At 34.8% G+C, this 16,899-nt stretch overlaps 1 protein-coding gene across 5 annotated transcripts in view; it reads right to left on the bottom strand.

The window, feature by feature from the left end:
- Nucleotides 1-526: 526 nt before the first annotated feature.
- Nucleotides 527-16,899, bottom strand: part of Mycbp2 (MYC binding protein 2) — a 290,494-nt gene continuing 274,121 nt past the window's right edge. For all 5 annotated transcript variants that reach the window (XM_076872632.2, XM_076872633.2, XM_076872636.2 and 2 more), the window contains 8 exons: nt 16,502-16,634; nt 14,832-14,935; nt 13,830-14,018; nt 12,608-12,715; nt 11,214-11,423; nt 7,805-7,912; nt 7,051-7,216; nt 527-1,324 (listed from right to left, as the gene is read on the bottom strand). In XM_076872632.2, the coding sequence (XP_076728747.2) occupies nt 1,209-1,324; nt 7,051-7,216; nt 7,805-7,912; nt 11,214-11,423; nt 12,608-12,715; nt 13,830-14,018; nt 14,832-14,935; nt 16,502-16,634 (1,134 nt within the window). In that variant the 3' untranslated portion in view covers nt 527-1,208. The remainder of the gene's footprint in view (nt 1,325-7,050; nt 7,217-7,804; nt 7,913-11,213; nt 11,424-12,607; nt 12,716-13,829; nt 14,019-14,831; nt 14,936-16,501; nt 16,635-16,899) is intronic.

Below are 16,899 nucleotides of genomic sequence, written 5' to 3'. Positions count from 1 at the left end.
GGAGGCTGAGGCAGGGGGATCAGGCCAGCCTTAGTGAGAACCTCTCTCTCTCTCTCTCTCTCTCTCTCTCTCTCACACACACACACACACACACACACACACACAGAGGCTGGGGATGGAGTTTGGTGGTAAAACACTGGTTCAATCCCCAGTGCCACACAAAAGAAAAAAAAAGACTAATGGTTTATTATTTTATAAAAATTTTGGAAGCTACTAATTAAGAAGATAGCAGTTGATTGATTTCCTAAGTATTTTCCTGTCTTTGATATGTGTTTATGAAAAGATATATATACACACACACCATGATCTATGCAGTATTCAAGATTCCAGCATAGTGCTTCATTATTACTCTTATTTTCCCTAATAACCAGTTCTGAGAATCATAATTAGGCCATGTTAATAATTTCTTTCCAAAAAGCTTAAATGGAATTTAAGACTTTGAAGCTGTTTAAATTTTGATTCTCAAACAAACAACACCTTACACAAATATTAGACTTTATCACTGTATAAAAATGTACAGTGGCTTTATTGACATGTACATTCCAATATGTTTACAGCTGCAAGATAATGAGGCACACTCAGTATTGCACTTCATTAAAATTTCAGGCTCAAACTTAACCTAGAAGTTTAAATGAAACTGCATTTGTAATTTAGTAATTCTTATACAGGACAAACATTGATATCTTTATATACAGTGTGATACTTATTACATTTATATGCCGTCCTAACACAATTTTTTTTTTTTTTAAATAACAGTCTAGGAAATAAACCAGAATATTCCTCTTTTTATCCCCACCTGTGATGCAATTGTACAGGATTACAAAAAGGCAGTATACAATAAACAATGATTATTTTTCTTTTTTGCTTGAAAGCCGGCATCATTCTTAGTCCATGGGTATGGCAATTCTTTTATATCAATTATCTATAAATGTCCAATGCGTCACAGGCCAAAGACGGTAATGGCCACATGCAAACACCTCACAAATTTGATGTCTTGGTTCAAAAGAAAATAAACCAAAATAACGGGGAAACTTTCCATAGCAAGAATTATGTACATGGTATTTGGCATCCTTCTTGCACTGTGAATAGTTCATTTTCATGGATGTAAAAATGGTCCCGTCCTTATCCTGAGCAAAGTTTAAACTTCACTGTATCCTCTTGGTGGATGAAGGCAACTTTTCTCTCTGTAGATAAAGGATCTGAGTGTTCTAAAAAGTGTGAGCATTTCTGCACACTCCACACCCCAGAGCAAACTCTTCCCCAGTGGGTGGATGAACAACATGGAGTGGACATTCAGTTCCTTCTAACTGTTTGCCTTTGGGACCTGTATCAATTTTAAAGGAGACAAAGGAATTTAATGTTTTTAAAACACACACAACTTCACATAAATAGGAATCATTGATAAGTTATTCAACAAAATAGCATGACCATGGTAATAAAATATAAAATTATTTTCTTCTGATCACAAAATAAAAATGTTCACTATAAAAACTTCAATATAACCGATACAAATAACAAAGAAAGTGACATAGTTCCTTACATACAACATCCTGCCTTAAGAGAACCATTATAAGCTTACAGGTCTTTTTCTAGTAATAGATCAATCAGATATGTCATTTTAAATCTGCAATGTGCAAAAATGGTCACAAACATCCCTCAATTTAAACTGGCAGAAAATTATTCTGGATGAGAAAATATAGGGGACTTTGGTTGCAGGATGTTTGTCTATGAATAAAAACAAACCTAATATACAAGCCATGCTATTATCACCCTACCTTCAGGGAAGAGAAAGGGAACATTTATCAGTGGGAAGACTGACTATTACTGTTATTTTTAAAAAGTACCTGAATGGAGATTAGTAGGAAAGTGAAAATTAATCAACTTAAAATATGAACATTAAAATAACAAAATATCATAATCTAGAAAAAACAGTTTTGGGAAAATAAAAATTTGCAGATAATAACCAAATAAAGTAGGCCTATAAAGATGTAAAAAAAAAACAAACTTATACTCTTTTATTTTTTAAAAGAAATTTGTTATGCTAATATGTTTCATGTTATGTGTTTCACATCATTTAAAAAGCACTTTAGCTTCTTCAACAAACAAGAAGGAGCATCATCAGGCTGCCAGTAACACAGATTGTGCTTATAATCAATTGCAGATTACCCACTAAAACAGACAGGAACTACACATTAGTTTTCTACAGATATTTTTTTCAATCAATAAATGTAAATTCTGAATTTGCTTAAGAGAAATATATCATGTGTGTGGATGAACTGAGTTTATTCAGATCAATGGGGATTTAATTCAATTTATCTCTCTGGGGTTTAAAAGATTCTCTGCTGTGAAAATAGTAAAGGAAACAATAAGAGGTAAAAGGCTGGAGTTTATGAAGCTTTTAACTTGGCACAGTAGAAGCATGAAATTAATATTAGCTGTTATTACTATTACTGAACAAAAACAGAGGTCTGTTTCAGGTAAATAAAAAGTAAGTTCCATACAAGAGTAACACCAAGGAATGGGGTGGATAGAAAAGTGAAGATAGCTAATCTCAGAGACAGAGGTCAACTGCTGGTTTGAGCTAACACGAAAGAGTAGTAGCTGAGCTGATTCAAGTGCAGGCATAGACCTGGAATGGGTCAATGTGGGAGACTCCAGGACTGGCTAGCAAATTAATTATGCCTGCATTTAATTATAAAGGAGAATAGATCTCCTGTCCCAAATTACAATGCATACTGGTGTCTCCCCCATGAATGGGTAGGGCAGTGTGCAGGAGGGGTACACCCTGTGGCAGATCTAGTTAGGGTAGCACTGCTATCTGTGGTGGCTCATGCAAACTGCAGTACTTGAGTTTCTTCAGGGAAAAAAGAAGGCATTCACTCAGTAAACACTGATGAAGTCACTAGTGTGTGAATGGTGTGCTAGGTGCTTGGGATGTTGAGATGAACAGTACATGATTCCTGTCTTCAGGGAGTTCATAATGGAACACAATGTAAGAAATAATAATAGTAAAAGTAAAGACAAAACAAAAGCACCTGCAAACATATGATTACTATTGAGACATTGTTATCGTCTATCAATTCTCTACTAGTCACAAAAATCCAAATCTCTTATCCTCATTTTTCAGATAATTATATACACTGAATCAAAGGAACTTATTTTTTCTGATTATTAGATCCCTCATCTTTAAAGTAGGCATAGCAAATATCTAACTTAAAGGGTACTGGGAAGATTAAAAAGTATCCTGGCACCAAAAAGGCAATCAATAAATATTTTAGAAAAGTAATGAATAGACAGAGGGATTGTGTCATAGTCTTCATTCTTCTGTGGCCCCAAAATTCATATACTGAAACCTAATTACCAATGTGATGGTATTATGAGGTAGGGCTTTGGGAAAGGATATCATCATGAGGGTGGACCCTGTGACTGGGATTAGTTCCCTTATAAATAGACTCCTAATCCTTTCCACCTTGTGATGATATAGCAAGAAGGTGCTGTGCGTGAACCCTGGTCAGACACCAAGTCTGACAGCACCTTAGTATTAGACTTCTCAGACTCCAGAACTGTTAGAAACATATTTCTGTTGTTATTACACTACCTAGTTTGTGGCATTTTGTTACAGCAGCCCAAATGGACTGAAACAGATTATCTACTCCAATTTCTTAATTTCTACTCTTATCCTCATCCATACATTAAATCAAGATTAGAATTTAGTTGCAAGTGGTTGAGAGAATGCTCCTCCTATCCTTGTCCTTCTAAGTAAACTGTATATGACCATCTTCCCTATTGATATCACTGTGGGCTTTCCTTTAATTCTGTTCATTCTTTAAATGAATAGATGAATTAGGGGTATGTGTGAGGCTAGTACAAATCTCCATCTAAGTTTATGACCTGAGATCAAGTAACTACTTCCCCGGGCCTCAATTTTCTATTGGTGATCATGGAGAAAATACCATCTACCTTATAGATTGAAAGTAAAAAATGTATGTGGAAATGCCCTGAATCACTGTTAGCTCCTTCCTTCTGCCTTCTCCTTAACGCCTTTGCTGCCTCACTTCTGTGATTCACCACTGTTTAAAGGACAAAGTCTTTTCTATTGGCTGACTTGATCATGGGAACATACAAGGGGACGTCTTACCTTTGCCTGACCCCTCTTCTTTTAGCTTCTACCCTACTACCATTTTCTCTGGAATACTCAGTTCCTTACTAACTTACTTATTATTTTCAGGATTTTTGTTTTAACAGAAGAAACTCCCTTTAAGTAAAATTTACTTTTTCCTGATGACACTGCTTGCCTTTAAAAGTTCTCAGCTGGAAAGTAGTCTTCCAAGCTCCTTGGTGTCCTAAGGCCAGGGAACATAACAAGCTTTCTCTTGGCTTCCATTTATTTCCAGACTATGACCTACTACTTTCATTGACTAATCCCCCTTCCTTTGGAGCTAAAATCATCTAAAGTGCTGCCTACTTTTCACTCCCTTCATTTGCTGAGCTCAGCTCACCACCTTCACTCCTAACCTTGGCTCCCATCTGTATTCTGGCTATTACTCTAAAACCATGGCCTCACATCATTCTGAATGTACTCCTTTCAAACTATGCCACTTCTACCTAAGGAGGAAAAAAAAGTTACTTGAGGGAGATCAGTATAACAATTTTTATTTGGCATGGCAAATGGCAAAAAGTAGCTATACTCAAAAAAGCCCTATTTATTTATTTATTTATTTTTAATATTTATTTTTTAGTTTTCGGCGGACACAACATCTTTGTTTGTATGTGGTGCTGAGGATCGAACCCGGGCCGCACGCATGCCAGGCGAGTGCGCTACCGCTTGAGCCACATCCCCAGCCCCCCTATTTATTTTTAAATAGGTAATATAATTCTCATGGATTAAAATCAAAATCTTAAAAGAAAAACAAAATATTAAAAATCATTTATAATTAGAAGCCGCCTCTCTACTCCTATCTCTATCACCACCTTACTCTTGCTTTTCTCAACAGTTTAATCAATATTATTGGTTTCTTATGAATCTTCCAGTGTTTCTTTATGCATCTATAAATAAATTTTTTCATTTCTGCTTTCTTAAAAAAGTAGCAGACTATATATATTGATCTGTAATTTGCTTTTTAATTTACACTATCTACTACAGATCTTTTCACATCAGTACAAAGAAACACCGTTCTTCTTCTTTTTTAAATGATGTACAGTATTTAGTATTAATAGCTCCCTCAATGGGATACTAGTATTATTCACAGATTTTTATTGTTAAAAGCAATGCTGTAGCTGGGTGCGGTAGCACATGCTTGTAATCCTAGAGGCTTGGGAGGCTGAGGCAGGAGGATTGCAAGATCAAAGCCAGCTTCAGCAAAAGTGGGGTAACTAATCAACTCAGTGAGACCCTGACTCTGAATAAAATACAAAATAGGGCTGGCTGGGGATATGGTTCAGTAGCCAGGTGTCCCTGAGTTCAATGCTTGATTACCCCCACCAAAAAAAAAAAAAAAAAAAAAAGCAATGAATAACCTTATGCTTTTTTATCTTGTTATTTTCTTCACATGCACAGGTGTATCACAGAATTGGGATTGTTTAAGACTAAAGGCACTGGTAAATCTCAGGGGCACTATCAAACTACTTTCCATGGGGGCCTAAGATTTGATGGGATGGTATGCTTCCCAGATCTAACAGCACAATACATTGTGTTCTATGTACTTATAGTTTCATTAATTGCAGATATATCTAATTAAAAATTCTTTTCTTGGTTCCATTTACCTCTCCTTATACTTCTCTCACTTCCAGCAAGCCTGGTATTCCATCTCAGAGTGATCACCGCCTCCCTACCTCTTTAGATCTTTTTCAGACTCTTTTGGTTTCAGTGTCTTCCTTTCCTCTGCCTGAATGTACAGATAATCATTTTCCTCTAATTTTAGTGGCTTCTTTTTATTCCCTTGGCTTTCTGATGCTCACCAGGGTAAACATCCCCAATTCTCAGCCACTCTTAAGTCAAATTACTTATCCAATTTATAATGCTGGTTCCAGCTTAAAAAAAAAAATCACAAAACCCTTTTATGAGGCTCCATAATGAATTTAGAATATCAAACTTCACATAGCTCTTAAAGACTCATCAGCAATCTTTTTTTTATGGGGTCAGCGGGTACTGGGGATTGAACTCACAGGCCGTCAACCACTGAGCCACATCCCCAGCCCTATTTTGTATTTTATTTAGAGACAGGGTCTCACTGAGTTGCTTATATTATAAATAGAGACAGGGTTTCGCTGAGTTGCTTACATCCTCACTAAGTTACTGAAGCTGGCTTTGTAACCTTTGTAACCTTTGAACCTCCTACCTCAGCCTCCCAAGCTGTTGGATTACATGTGTGTGCCACTGTGCCTGGTGGTAATCTTTTTACTAATCCGTGGTAGACGTCATTCTCATATTCAGAGATCTGCTCCATTAAGCTCCTCGATTTTGATGAAGACCTTATCTTTTCTACTTAGGAAGTGCTCTTCTTATAAGGTTGAGGTATTTATTCTGTTTGAGTTTCCATCACTTGAAATAGAGTGCCCATATAATTTTTACATAAAACTACATTATAAACTGGGCACAGTGGCACACACCTTAATCCCAGCAGCTTGGGAGGCTGAGGCAGGAGGATAACAAGTTCAAAGCCAACTTCAGTAACTTAGAGAGGCTCTAAGCAACTCAGTGAAGCCTTGTCTCTAAATATAATATAAAAAATGGATGGAGGGCTGGGGATGTGGCTCAAGCGGTAGCACGCTCGCCTGGCATGCGTGCGGCCCGATTCGGTCCTCAGCACCATATACAAAGATGTTGTGTCTGCCGATAACTAAAAAATAAATATTAAAATTCTCTCTGTCTCTCTTTAAAAAAAAAAAAAAGGATGGAGAAGATGTGTCTCAGTGGTTAAGCGCCCCTGGGTTCAATTCCCAGTACCAAATAATGAAATAAAACAAAACAAAACTAGATTATGTAGATTATAATTGTGATTTTAAAACACTGAAAGCAAAAAAACAAAAACAAAAAAACTGAAAGCATACCTGCAGGACAGTGTGGTAGTTCTTCCTTAGGAATGCTAGTCATTCTTTGAAAATCGTCATGACAAGCATTACAGAAATGTGTTGTTCCAAAGCAGAAGAAGACAGCCACTGAACAGCAGTAGCGACATTTATATTCCAAAAAGTCTGTGCCATGTTTGGGACACATCTATAAAAAAAGAAAAGATAGCAGAATAGTATAGTGAGACTATTTCAACTACACTTAAGACAGTCATAGTAACTGTCATTAACTCATATTTTGATCGTATATATAGCTCTGAAAATGGATTAAAATTGATGAATTCAAGAATAAATACGTGGCTTTGCTCAAAAGATCTGGAAAAAGCCCCAGGTTCTAATTCCATCTTCAGCACAACATACAAGATTTCATATAAAAACTACTTAATTTCCTTGAATCTTTACTGATATGTCATGAAAAATTAATATTTCTTCATCAATCTTCCAATGTCATAGATGTACTGTGCAGGAAAACATAAAAGTTTGCAAGTTTAAAAAAATTAAATATATAAAATTATTCCTTGTTTAAATATGAAAATCATTTCATGGAAAACAAATTATAAAATGAAAATACCACCTAGAAGAAATGCTACAAATGAAACACTTTGGATAAGTACACAATGCTACATAAACAACAGAAAACACTAGGGGAAAATCCTGGTTTATTGACTACATTATTTAAAAAACAGATTTTTAAAACTTTTCCAAACCGTCCTTTCTAATTAAATGTTCTGCCTACCTGAGCCCTGGACACATCAGAACAGGCACCACAGATGAGTTCTCTGGGATCATAATCATCCCCTTGTCCTGCTTCAGCATCACAACGCGCTTCACCACCAAAATATGCCTATGGAGAGACCATATTTAGATCATGGAAGAAAAAAAGAAAATGCCGGCCTGGGAGATGTGATATTGCATTGTCATAGGTGTGTATCGAAAGTCAGATCAAGAAGTCTTAGAAATTGGGAGCAAATCTTTACCATGCGCACCCCAGATATAGCATTAATCTCCAGGACATATAAAGAACTAAAAAAAAAAAAAAAAAAATCCAATAAAAAAAAAATCCAATCAATAAATGGGCTAAGGAACTGGAAATATAAATATAATTGATCTACAAATATATGAAAAAATGTTCAACATCTCTAGCAATTATAGAAATGCAAATCAAAACTAAGCTCTAAGATTTCATCTCACTCCAGTCAGAATAGCAATTATCAAGAATACAAGCAACAATAAATATTGGTGAGGATGTGGGGGGAAAGACACACTCATACATTGCTGGTGGGACTGCAAATTGGTGCAATCACTCTGGAAAGCAGTATGGAGATTCCTTAGCAAACTTGGAACCATTTGACCAAGAATACCTAAAGGACTTAATGCTTAGCTATTCCTCAGTTAAAATACTATAGAATGGAAATATGCTTAACATAAATATTGGTACAAAATTATAATTTCAAGCCTAATGGGAAAGAAAAAGCAATGAATTTTAATCATCTTCTTATCATGCATTTTTTAAAAGGAAAGGAAAATTTGGTAGTTCTATTCACAGTACCCTTCATACTTATAAAGCATAGTTTTATCTAGTATAGACACATGAATAAATGAAATTACCATGATGGATGATTTATTTGTATTTGCTCTGGGCACAAAATGAGGCCAAGAAATTGGGACATGCACATCATGCATGAATATCTTGTCTCATAGTCAAAAAGCGAAGTCAAAATTGGGAATAAACAAGCTGGTTCAATATAAATCTATTTTCTGTACTAGAAAAACAGGTCAAAAGACAGGCTCCATTGATGCAGAGGTTATAAATGGCCATCTACAAGCTAAATCTGGCCTGAGAAGTATTTCATATTCCTTGAGGTCTAATGCTTATTTCAGCTATTTCACTTTTCTATATATTCTGTTTGACTTCTTAAATATTTGATTACTACCCTTTTGGTAGCACAATATTCATTTGTGATGTTTAGCACATTAAAAACATAGAAATAATATTTTAGTTTCATAAATGTACACTGTTGGTCTTTCCATAGGTTGTGTATATTTGTCTGCCATTCTGGCTATCATATATCTATTTAGCCTTCCATTCATTAACTGTATATTCTGTTACACTCCAAGACTATGCATATCTCATTCACTCATTTTCTAATTTAGTTAACATTTAACAAATACTTGTAATGGAGACAGGGATATGGAAGAATATAGTCTTTGTTTTCATGGAAAAAGTTTGATCAGAGAGACAAGTGAATCAGTAATGGTATTGCAAGTGCAGTGCTGTCATGGATGTATGCAAGATAACAAAACTGTATGATAGGGATGATGTGGGGAGATATGGGCACATTACAGAGGACATGAAACCTGAGCTGAATCCTGAACTAGAATAAGACAGATTTCATCATACCTTTGAGCAGGTGTGTTTGGGGATGGGCATGGCAGGTGAAGAGTAAATGTGTAGGAGGTAGAAAAGAACATTCCTTGAAGAGAAACAATCTGGCAATGGCTTGGATGTGTCAATGAAAGAGAGAACATGACTACAATTGCAGTTTTCAGTATAATGTAGCATGAAGTATAAATGGTAATACAATGGGAGATGAGAATTCCATTCATGTCTGAAGAGACACACAGGGCTACAAGATTATAAGCAGAAGAATGCCCCAGTTAGATTTGAGATCTAGAAATACTGACTTACTAGTATCAGTATAAGTAGAAGGGATCAGATGGAAAGCTTAGGGACTCCACGTAAGAGCTCAGTAGCACACCAAAGAAAATGATTAGAGTTGTTGAAGAATAGAAAGAAAGAAAAAAAGAAGATTCAACAGAGATTTGGAGACAGAATTGAAAGGACTTTGTAATTAAAGTAGACTGGAAGTCAGGCACAGTGGCACACACCTGTAACCCTAGCAGCTCGGGAGGCTGAGGCAGGAGGATAGTGAGTTCAAAGCCAGTCTCAGCAAAAGCAAGGTGCTAAGCAACTCAGTAAGAACTTGTCTCTAAATAAGATACAAAACAGGGCTGGGAATGTGGCTCAGTGCCCAAGTGCCCCTGAGTTCAATCCCTGGTACCCCTTTGTCCCCCCGCGACCCCCCAGCAAAATAAAATAGACTGGGAAAGTCAGGGTTGATGAACCTAATACCAGACAGTGAACTTTCAAGTACCTATAAGAAATTCAAACGACTGGCAGGCAGTTGGATATTTGTACCAAAATCTCATTTTGGAAGGTCATAATGGTATAGGTGGTAGCAAATGCATGGATGTACTGGAGGTCACCAAACATAAGGAGCTCTCACTAGGAAAACAAGTATAAATGAAAAGGAACCTGAGGGCTGAGGATGTGGCTCAAGCGGTAGCGCGCTTGCCTGGCATGCGTGCAGCCCAGGTTCGATCCTCAACACCACATACAAACAAAGATGTTGTGTCCGCCGAAAACTAAAAAATAAATATTAAAAAATTCTCTCTCTTTAAAAAAAAAAAAAAAAGAAAAGAAAAGGAACCCGATAAAAAAGTTAGCCACAAAGGAAGGAGGCCATCAAAAGGGAATGTCTTTCTGGAAGCCAAGGAAGTAAGAATTTTTTTTTTTTTTTTTTTGGTGATACTGGGATTGAATCCAGAGCCTCATGCATACGAGGCAAGTGCTCCACCACGGAGCTACATCCCCAGCCGAGGAAGTAAGAATTTTAACAAGGGAGTGGTTAAGAGAAAAGTAAGAGAAGTTCATTCATGAATCAATTGCAGGAAGTTATTACTGACGGGAAGTAGTTTTTTTTTTTAATATTTATTTTTTAGTTGTAGGTGGGCACAATATCTTTAATTTTATTTATTTATTTTTATGTGGTGCTGAGGATCGAACCCAGGTCCTCACATGAACTATGCGAGTGCTCTACCACTGAGCCATAATCCCAGCCCCGGAAGTAGTTTTTGTATGGGAATATTACAACATGTTTTGTAAAAAGTAAGTTTAGGTTAAAAAAAGAAAAAAAAAAACTCTAAAGCAAATTAAGTAAATAAGTTCACCTTAAAACACTGCATCAGGCTTTCTTATTTTTAAGTTCAAACATAAAACATAAAAAAATCACTGTATGATTCAACTTCTTAACAATATAGGTAATTTCTAGCTTTAAAAATTCTTAATATAATTTGTAGTTTACCTTTCTGCATTTGTAGCACACATAATATGCATATCTGTTCATGGCATAGCCAGCTGGATCATTGTAAAATCTCACACCAGGAGTTGTGATAGCTTCACTCTTATGCAGACCTTCATATTCCAATCTCATTAAGGCTTTTCTTCTGACATCCTCATATAGTTCTTTTATTGGATCAAGCAGGTCTTTTAATACTATATGATTAATTTTATTCTGAAATAAAAAATATGAAACATTCTTTAAAAGCATAATTTACTAATTAACTGAACAAATACTTAGTGTGGGCCCATGTGCCAAGCAATGTATCAGGAGATAGTTGATAAACATGTTTTTAAAAAAATGTTTTTTAAAAATAATTCTGTAAAGTCTTCTTGAACACAAGAAAAAGGGAAATAGGAGCAATTAGGAATGACAGCATGATATTTTTTTAAAATTTCATATTTCCGGAATCTGATATATATTTCCTGTTGCCTTAAGTTTTGTGTGAATAAAAGTTACCTGGCTGAAACAAATATGATACATTCCCCCTGTTTGTGGGAAATGTGTGTGTATTTTAATTCCTGGAAGATAAGGGTAGAATGACATGTGATAGAAATGGGCAGGTAGTATCATTGACACTACTTCCCTGTATTTATTTCTAGGTTCTTAAATGTGACTCCCACCCCCCAGGTTGGCACCATATGAGAAGGGAAAACAAAACACTAAATCTTTTTGATTATTCCTCAGTCCAACTAAGTAATGACTGTCTTTTCATGTTAAGCGCTTTGTACCAGTCTGCACATATGAAGAAGACTGGTGTACATATGAAGACAGGGAGAACTAAATAGAACAAAAACAAGTGAAGAATTAATAAGAAAGGCATTATCAGATTCTTTTAACAAAAGCATATTATTAATCATTATTAGCCTGCCAAAACAACTTCCTACTTTTCTTACTACTTTTGTAGAAATGTGTCAAAATGCCAAGAATTTTCTCCTCATTTTAACTAGCTCTAAAAGAATCTGCTGTAATGGCACTAACAACCAATATTTCATTCTTTAATGGCAGGTGTCAATACCTCCAAGCACCAGAGGATTCTTTTTGTTTTTGGAATTGTCATGTGATATAATTCTCAGGGGGTCTGAAAGTAGTGATGCATCATTAACGATGTTGTCTAAATGAATTTTTCATGCAATGTTTAACTTAAAAAGCTTTTAATTGACAATAACTGTTTTGAAATGCTTTATAGCAGATAGAGACCATATCTCATTCTTAGGAACCACTCGGATGAGAAATATGAACTGATGGAGGCTGATGGTAAACAGCAAACAGGGAAGGGCACCAAGAAACACTGATGCCTATTTATTTTGAAAGATGAAAAGAAATGGAAAGTAGGTAAATTCAGATTCTTTCCAAACCTTGCAAATGGGACAAGATATAAATCCAAATGTTATCCTTGGACCAAGCCATCTGTTTTCCAAAACTTGTCGACAGCACTGTAAGTGGAATACGTGACTACAGTCCAGCTTAAATAAAGAAACAAAAGCATGTAAGCAAATGCAATAATGATACATTTGAGTAACTGGAATGTTAAGATATTACTTAAAGAAGATAGAAGAAAAAAATCAAGAAACTTAGTATAATGAAATTTTAGCACTTCTTTATTATTCATGGGACATTATTAACAAGCCCTTCAGCTTCTACTAATGTTAACCATTTATATGTGTGTGTGTATATATTTATACATACATACATACATACATACATATATATATTTTAAAAAGTTTATAGTTGTAGATGGACAGCATGCTTTATTTGTTTATTTTTATGGGAGTTAAGAATTGAACCCACACCCCATATATGCTAGGCAAACGTTCTGCTACTGAGCTACAGCCCTAGCCCCTACCATTTATATAGTAATGGCACCTATAAAAAATATGCTAGATTAGGGAGAAATATTATATCTCAGAGAAAGAAGAAGAAACTACTGATATAAAGATTGCAGATATCATCCCTATAATCCCAACTACTTGGGGGGCTGAAGCAGTAAGATGGCAAGTTTGAGGCCAGCCTTAGCAATTTAGTAAGACTGTTTTAAAATAAAAACAAATAAAAATAAAAAAAGAAGGACTGAGGGTATAGTTCAATAGGAAATTGACCCTGGGTTAAATCCCCAATGACAAAAAAAAAAAAAAAAGTAATCTTTCAGGTTATTTTTGGAGAATATTCATTACCTTGGAATCAGTGACAAAGATTGAAAATACTTATAAACAACTAGCAAAAGTTAAAAAAATTAGTATAATAGTATTAACTTCTATCATATACAGAAGCATGTATAAATATATACAGATCAATAAAATAACACTATAAAATGGCATTCTTGATTTCAGAAGACTAGCTGCTTGATAATCTAATCACTTTTTCTCTTCTGAACATTTTGTATATGCTATCAAGTATATAAGTCTACAAAATCATAAATTAAAGCTGAGTGCACAAAATAGGAAGAACACGAAGGCCAGAATTTGCTCAATATATGGACTTTTTGCCCAGTGATAAAAGATTGCAATCATCTTTTTATTTGACAATTATATTTACATTTTCCCATGTCATTGTCTAGATACATTTAAAAGCTGAGGCAACCTGAATGGCTGGTGCTGCCGAGAGTGCTTCAGTGAAACATATCATGCACATGTCATCAGCATCCTGCTTCAGGGTTGTGGCGTTCTTGTCACAGCCGTGCAGACAGGGCAAACAATGTTCTTCATTTTTAACACCTCCACATGGATGGCCACAAGGATGTGTCTTACTACAGGCTATCTTAGCATATTCCTATTAAAGATGAATTGTAATGGTAAACAATGATCAAAAAGGGCACATATCCTGATAATTCTACCTATGATACTAATTTTCCAAAATTACTTTCCTACAGGAAATACCTATTAGAGCAAAGTAACAACAGTTAGTTTTATTTTATTTGAATAATAAAATTATTAGAATGAGGATTTTTAACAGAGTCTGCTTTACTTTCCATGTGATTTTAAAAAAATTTCATTCCACATAATGGAAATGCTGATAAAAAGTGAACTACAATTTTAATCTGTCCATCATGCATAGGCATGAAGTAAAACATTCTTGACTTCTAATCTCCCAATCACCTTACAGCTCATCAAAATAGAGGTTTAAAAAACAAACAAACAAACAAAATATGTATCTCTTACTCTATGAACATTATCCAAATTTCTTCCATATAAATTGAGGAACTGAAAATATTTGGACAGCATGGAATATGTATATTATACATGTTAAAGACTCAAGAACTCTCAATATTATTAATTCATTTTAGGAAAAGAAATGAATAAAGTCTATGAAACTGAAGTCCACAGATATTTTACCAGCTTCTAGCTCAAAATTAAACATTAAGTAGATATGGTTGTGGTAGTTGAGAAACACACATAAGAATTTGGTTTGGGCTTAAGAGACCTATTTGATACAATCTCCAGCTTTGATAAAGCATTTAATGCTTGTCCAAAAACCCTGAACTTTGTCTGAGTTATAACTCTTATTTTTATAAAGTAAAGGTGTCATATGGGAATAAGTGGTCCTCTTTTCTGGGAAAGTCTGACTCTCTCACTATGTACGCACCTGGCAGTCTGCATCAGAACAAACGCTGCCAACAGCGGATAACTCTGTTCCACTCCTGGACCCACAGAAGCGACATGCTTCTGAGCTACTTGTGGTGGGTTTGCCTAGGTTGAAGCAGAAAAAGAAAACTCTTCATAAGGACATGGTTTCTACATATTGTAATATAACTAATTTGAAAAAGCAAACAGATCTATACTAGTTGCTATCACTAAGAAATTAGTCAAGGGTTGTAAGCAGCCCTAATTATAAAGCAGATAATCTCCTGCCTGCCACAAGGATTAAGAAAAGGATAAAAAAATAAATAAAATATACTGAAGGCAAGTAAATTCTTGACTGGTTTGGATTTTTTGTTTTTGTTTGTTTTTTAAGTAAAGAAACAGACTAGATATCCAGTCAAGCTAGCAGTATGAAATGTGGCAAGCCTTTCACTTACAGATATACAGTATCAGTGAATGCAATAATAAACAAACTAAAATATACAGAATAAAGAGAAAAAATAAGAGAGAAAAATCCCTATCCTTTATGAGAATCTGCAATTTGAAAATGAATTAAAATATGCTTGTAATATTTAAAGAGAGAAAAAATCCTCAAAGCAAAGATAGAACAAAAGGATAAAGGGGAGGAAGCCCTGAAAATTACAAACCAGGCCCATTTTCAAATACAAGTATACAAATTCCAATATAATAGCAATACATTGAATTTAGCAATAATTACAGAAAGGATATTTTTTAAAGTTTGTATTATAAACACAAGGATGGCTCGACATTAGAATACTTAGTAATGTAATATATAGTACTGACAGATTATAGGAGAAAAAATATCAGCTATGAGGAAAAAAAGGCTTTGTTTTTGTCACATTAAAAGTCACTTATATTTAGAGTTCATTTGTTTAGGTTTATATCAAACTCCAACATTGGAGGTTTGTGTCAGTAGAAAAAAATGGGCAGACTACAGCTGTGATGAAAATTGAGAACTTGTATGATTCAAGGTAATATTAAGTAGGAATGTACAAGATTTACTTTAAAGAAAAGTAAATGAATACTAATATTTTAGATAAAGGCATACTAAGCCTACATAAATTATTATTTTTTGTTTATAGTACTATCTATTCATCCTTGTTATTATTTTATTATTATCAATGGACTAGTACCATTCAGAAAACTTTTGAGAAGCACTTGATCTATTAGAATCCTCTAAAAATACCTTAAAGTCAGTTAAAAGAGCTCTAAGTGCCCACACAGTACAGAGATTTTAATATGGGGTTACAACCAACAGAATTAGAAGGGAATATCAACAGCAATGTGTCCTATCTTTGGAGCCCCAACTAATGTGCAATGCTCACTTAACAGGAATGTAAAAGCATAACTATCTCGTTTTACAAAAGACAATAGGTGCCACAGAGTAATTAAATGACTTGCCCATTAATCACCTAGTTAGTGGCAAACCAGGTTTACTGACTACTAATCCTAATGTTCTTTCTGACACAGAATACTCTCTGTCTGATAAACATATCAATATAGACAGTAGCCAAAACCATAATTAAGCTTAAGAATATCATTCAAAATTATTCACATAAGATAAACTAATTTCTAGCTGAATCATAATTACTATGCATGGTTCTTTTTCTTTTTTTTTTTTTAGGCACAATTTAACTATCAATCCTCTTTTACCTGTGTGTTCTCGGAATTCCACCATTGCCTTCATTGTTTTAGAATCTGCTAGTGCCATCAACCAGAACAATTTGGTTCTACCACAACCTTCATGAAGGTCAACCTTTATAGCTTCTTCTTCTTCTTTGAAGACCTGTAGTTTCATTAAAGAAAAGGGAAAATATATTTATCACTCTGAAAAAAGAAGAATAAAATTTAATTGTTCAATAAAAACAGCTTTTATTTATGAGGCACTGTAAGAAGTTCCAATATATCCAATTCCTTTAACCTTCACAACAATCTCATTTTTATACATGGATAAGCTGAGTATTGGAAAGGTTGAAGAACTTGCTTAATTTACAGTGGATAACTGGGAACTCAACCAAGGTCATTGATTTCAAAGTCTACTTTTTCCCACA

This window comes from Callospermophilus lateralis, chromosome 12, assembly GCF_048772815.1.
Source record: "Callospermophilus lateralis isolate mCalLat2 chromosome 12, mCalLat2.hap1, whole genome shotgun sequence".
In the NCBI taxonomy this organism is placed as follows: domain Eukaryota; kingdom Metazoa; phylum Chordata; class Mammalia; order Rodentia; family Sciuridae; genus Callospermophilus; species Callospermophilus lateralis.
The sequence above is the reverse complement of the archived record's forward strand: the minus strand, read 5'-3'. Positions and strand labels throughout refer to the sequence as shown.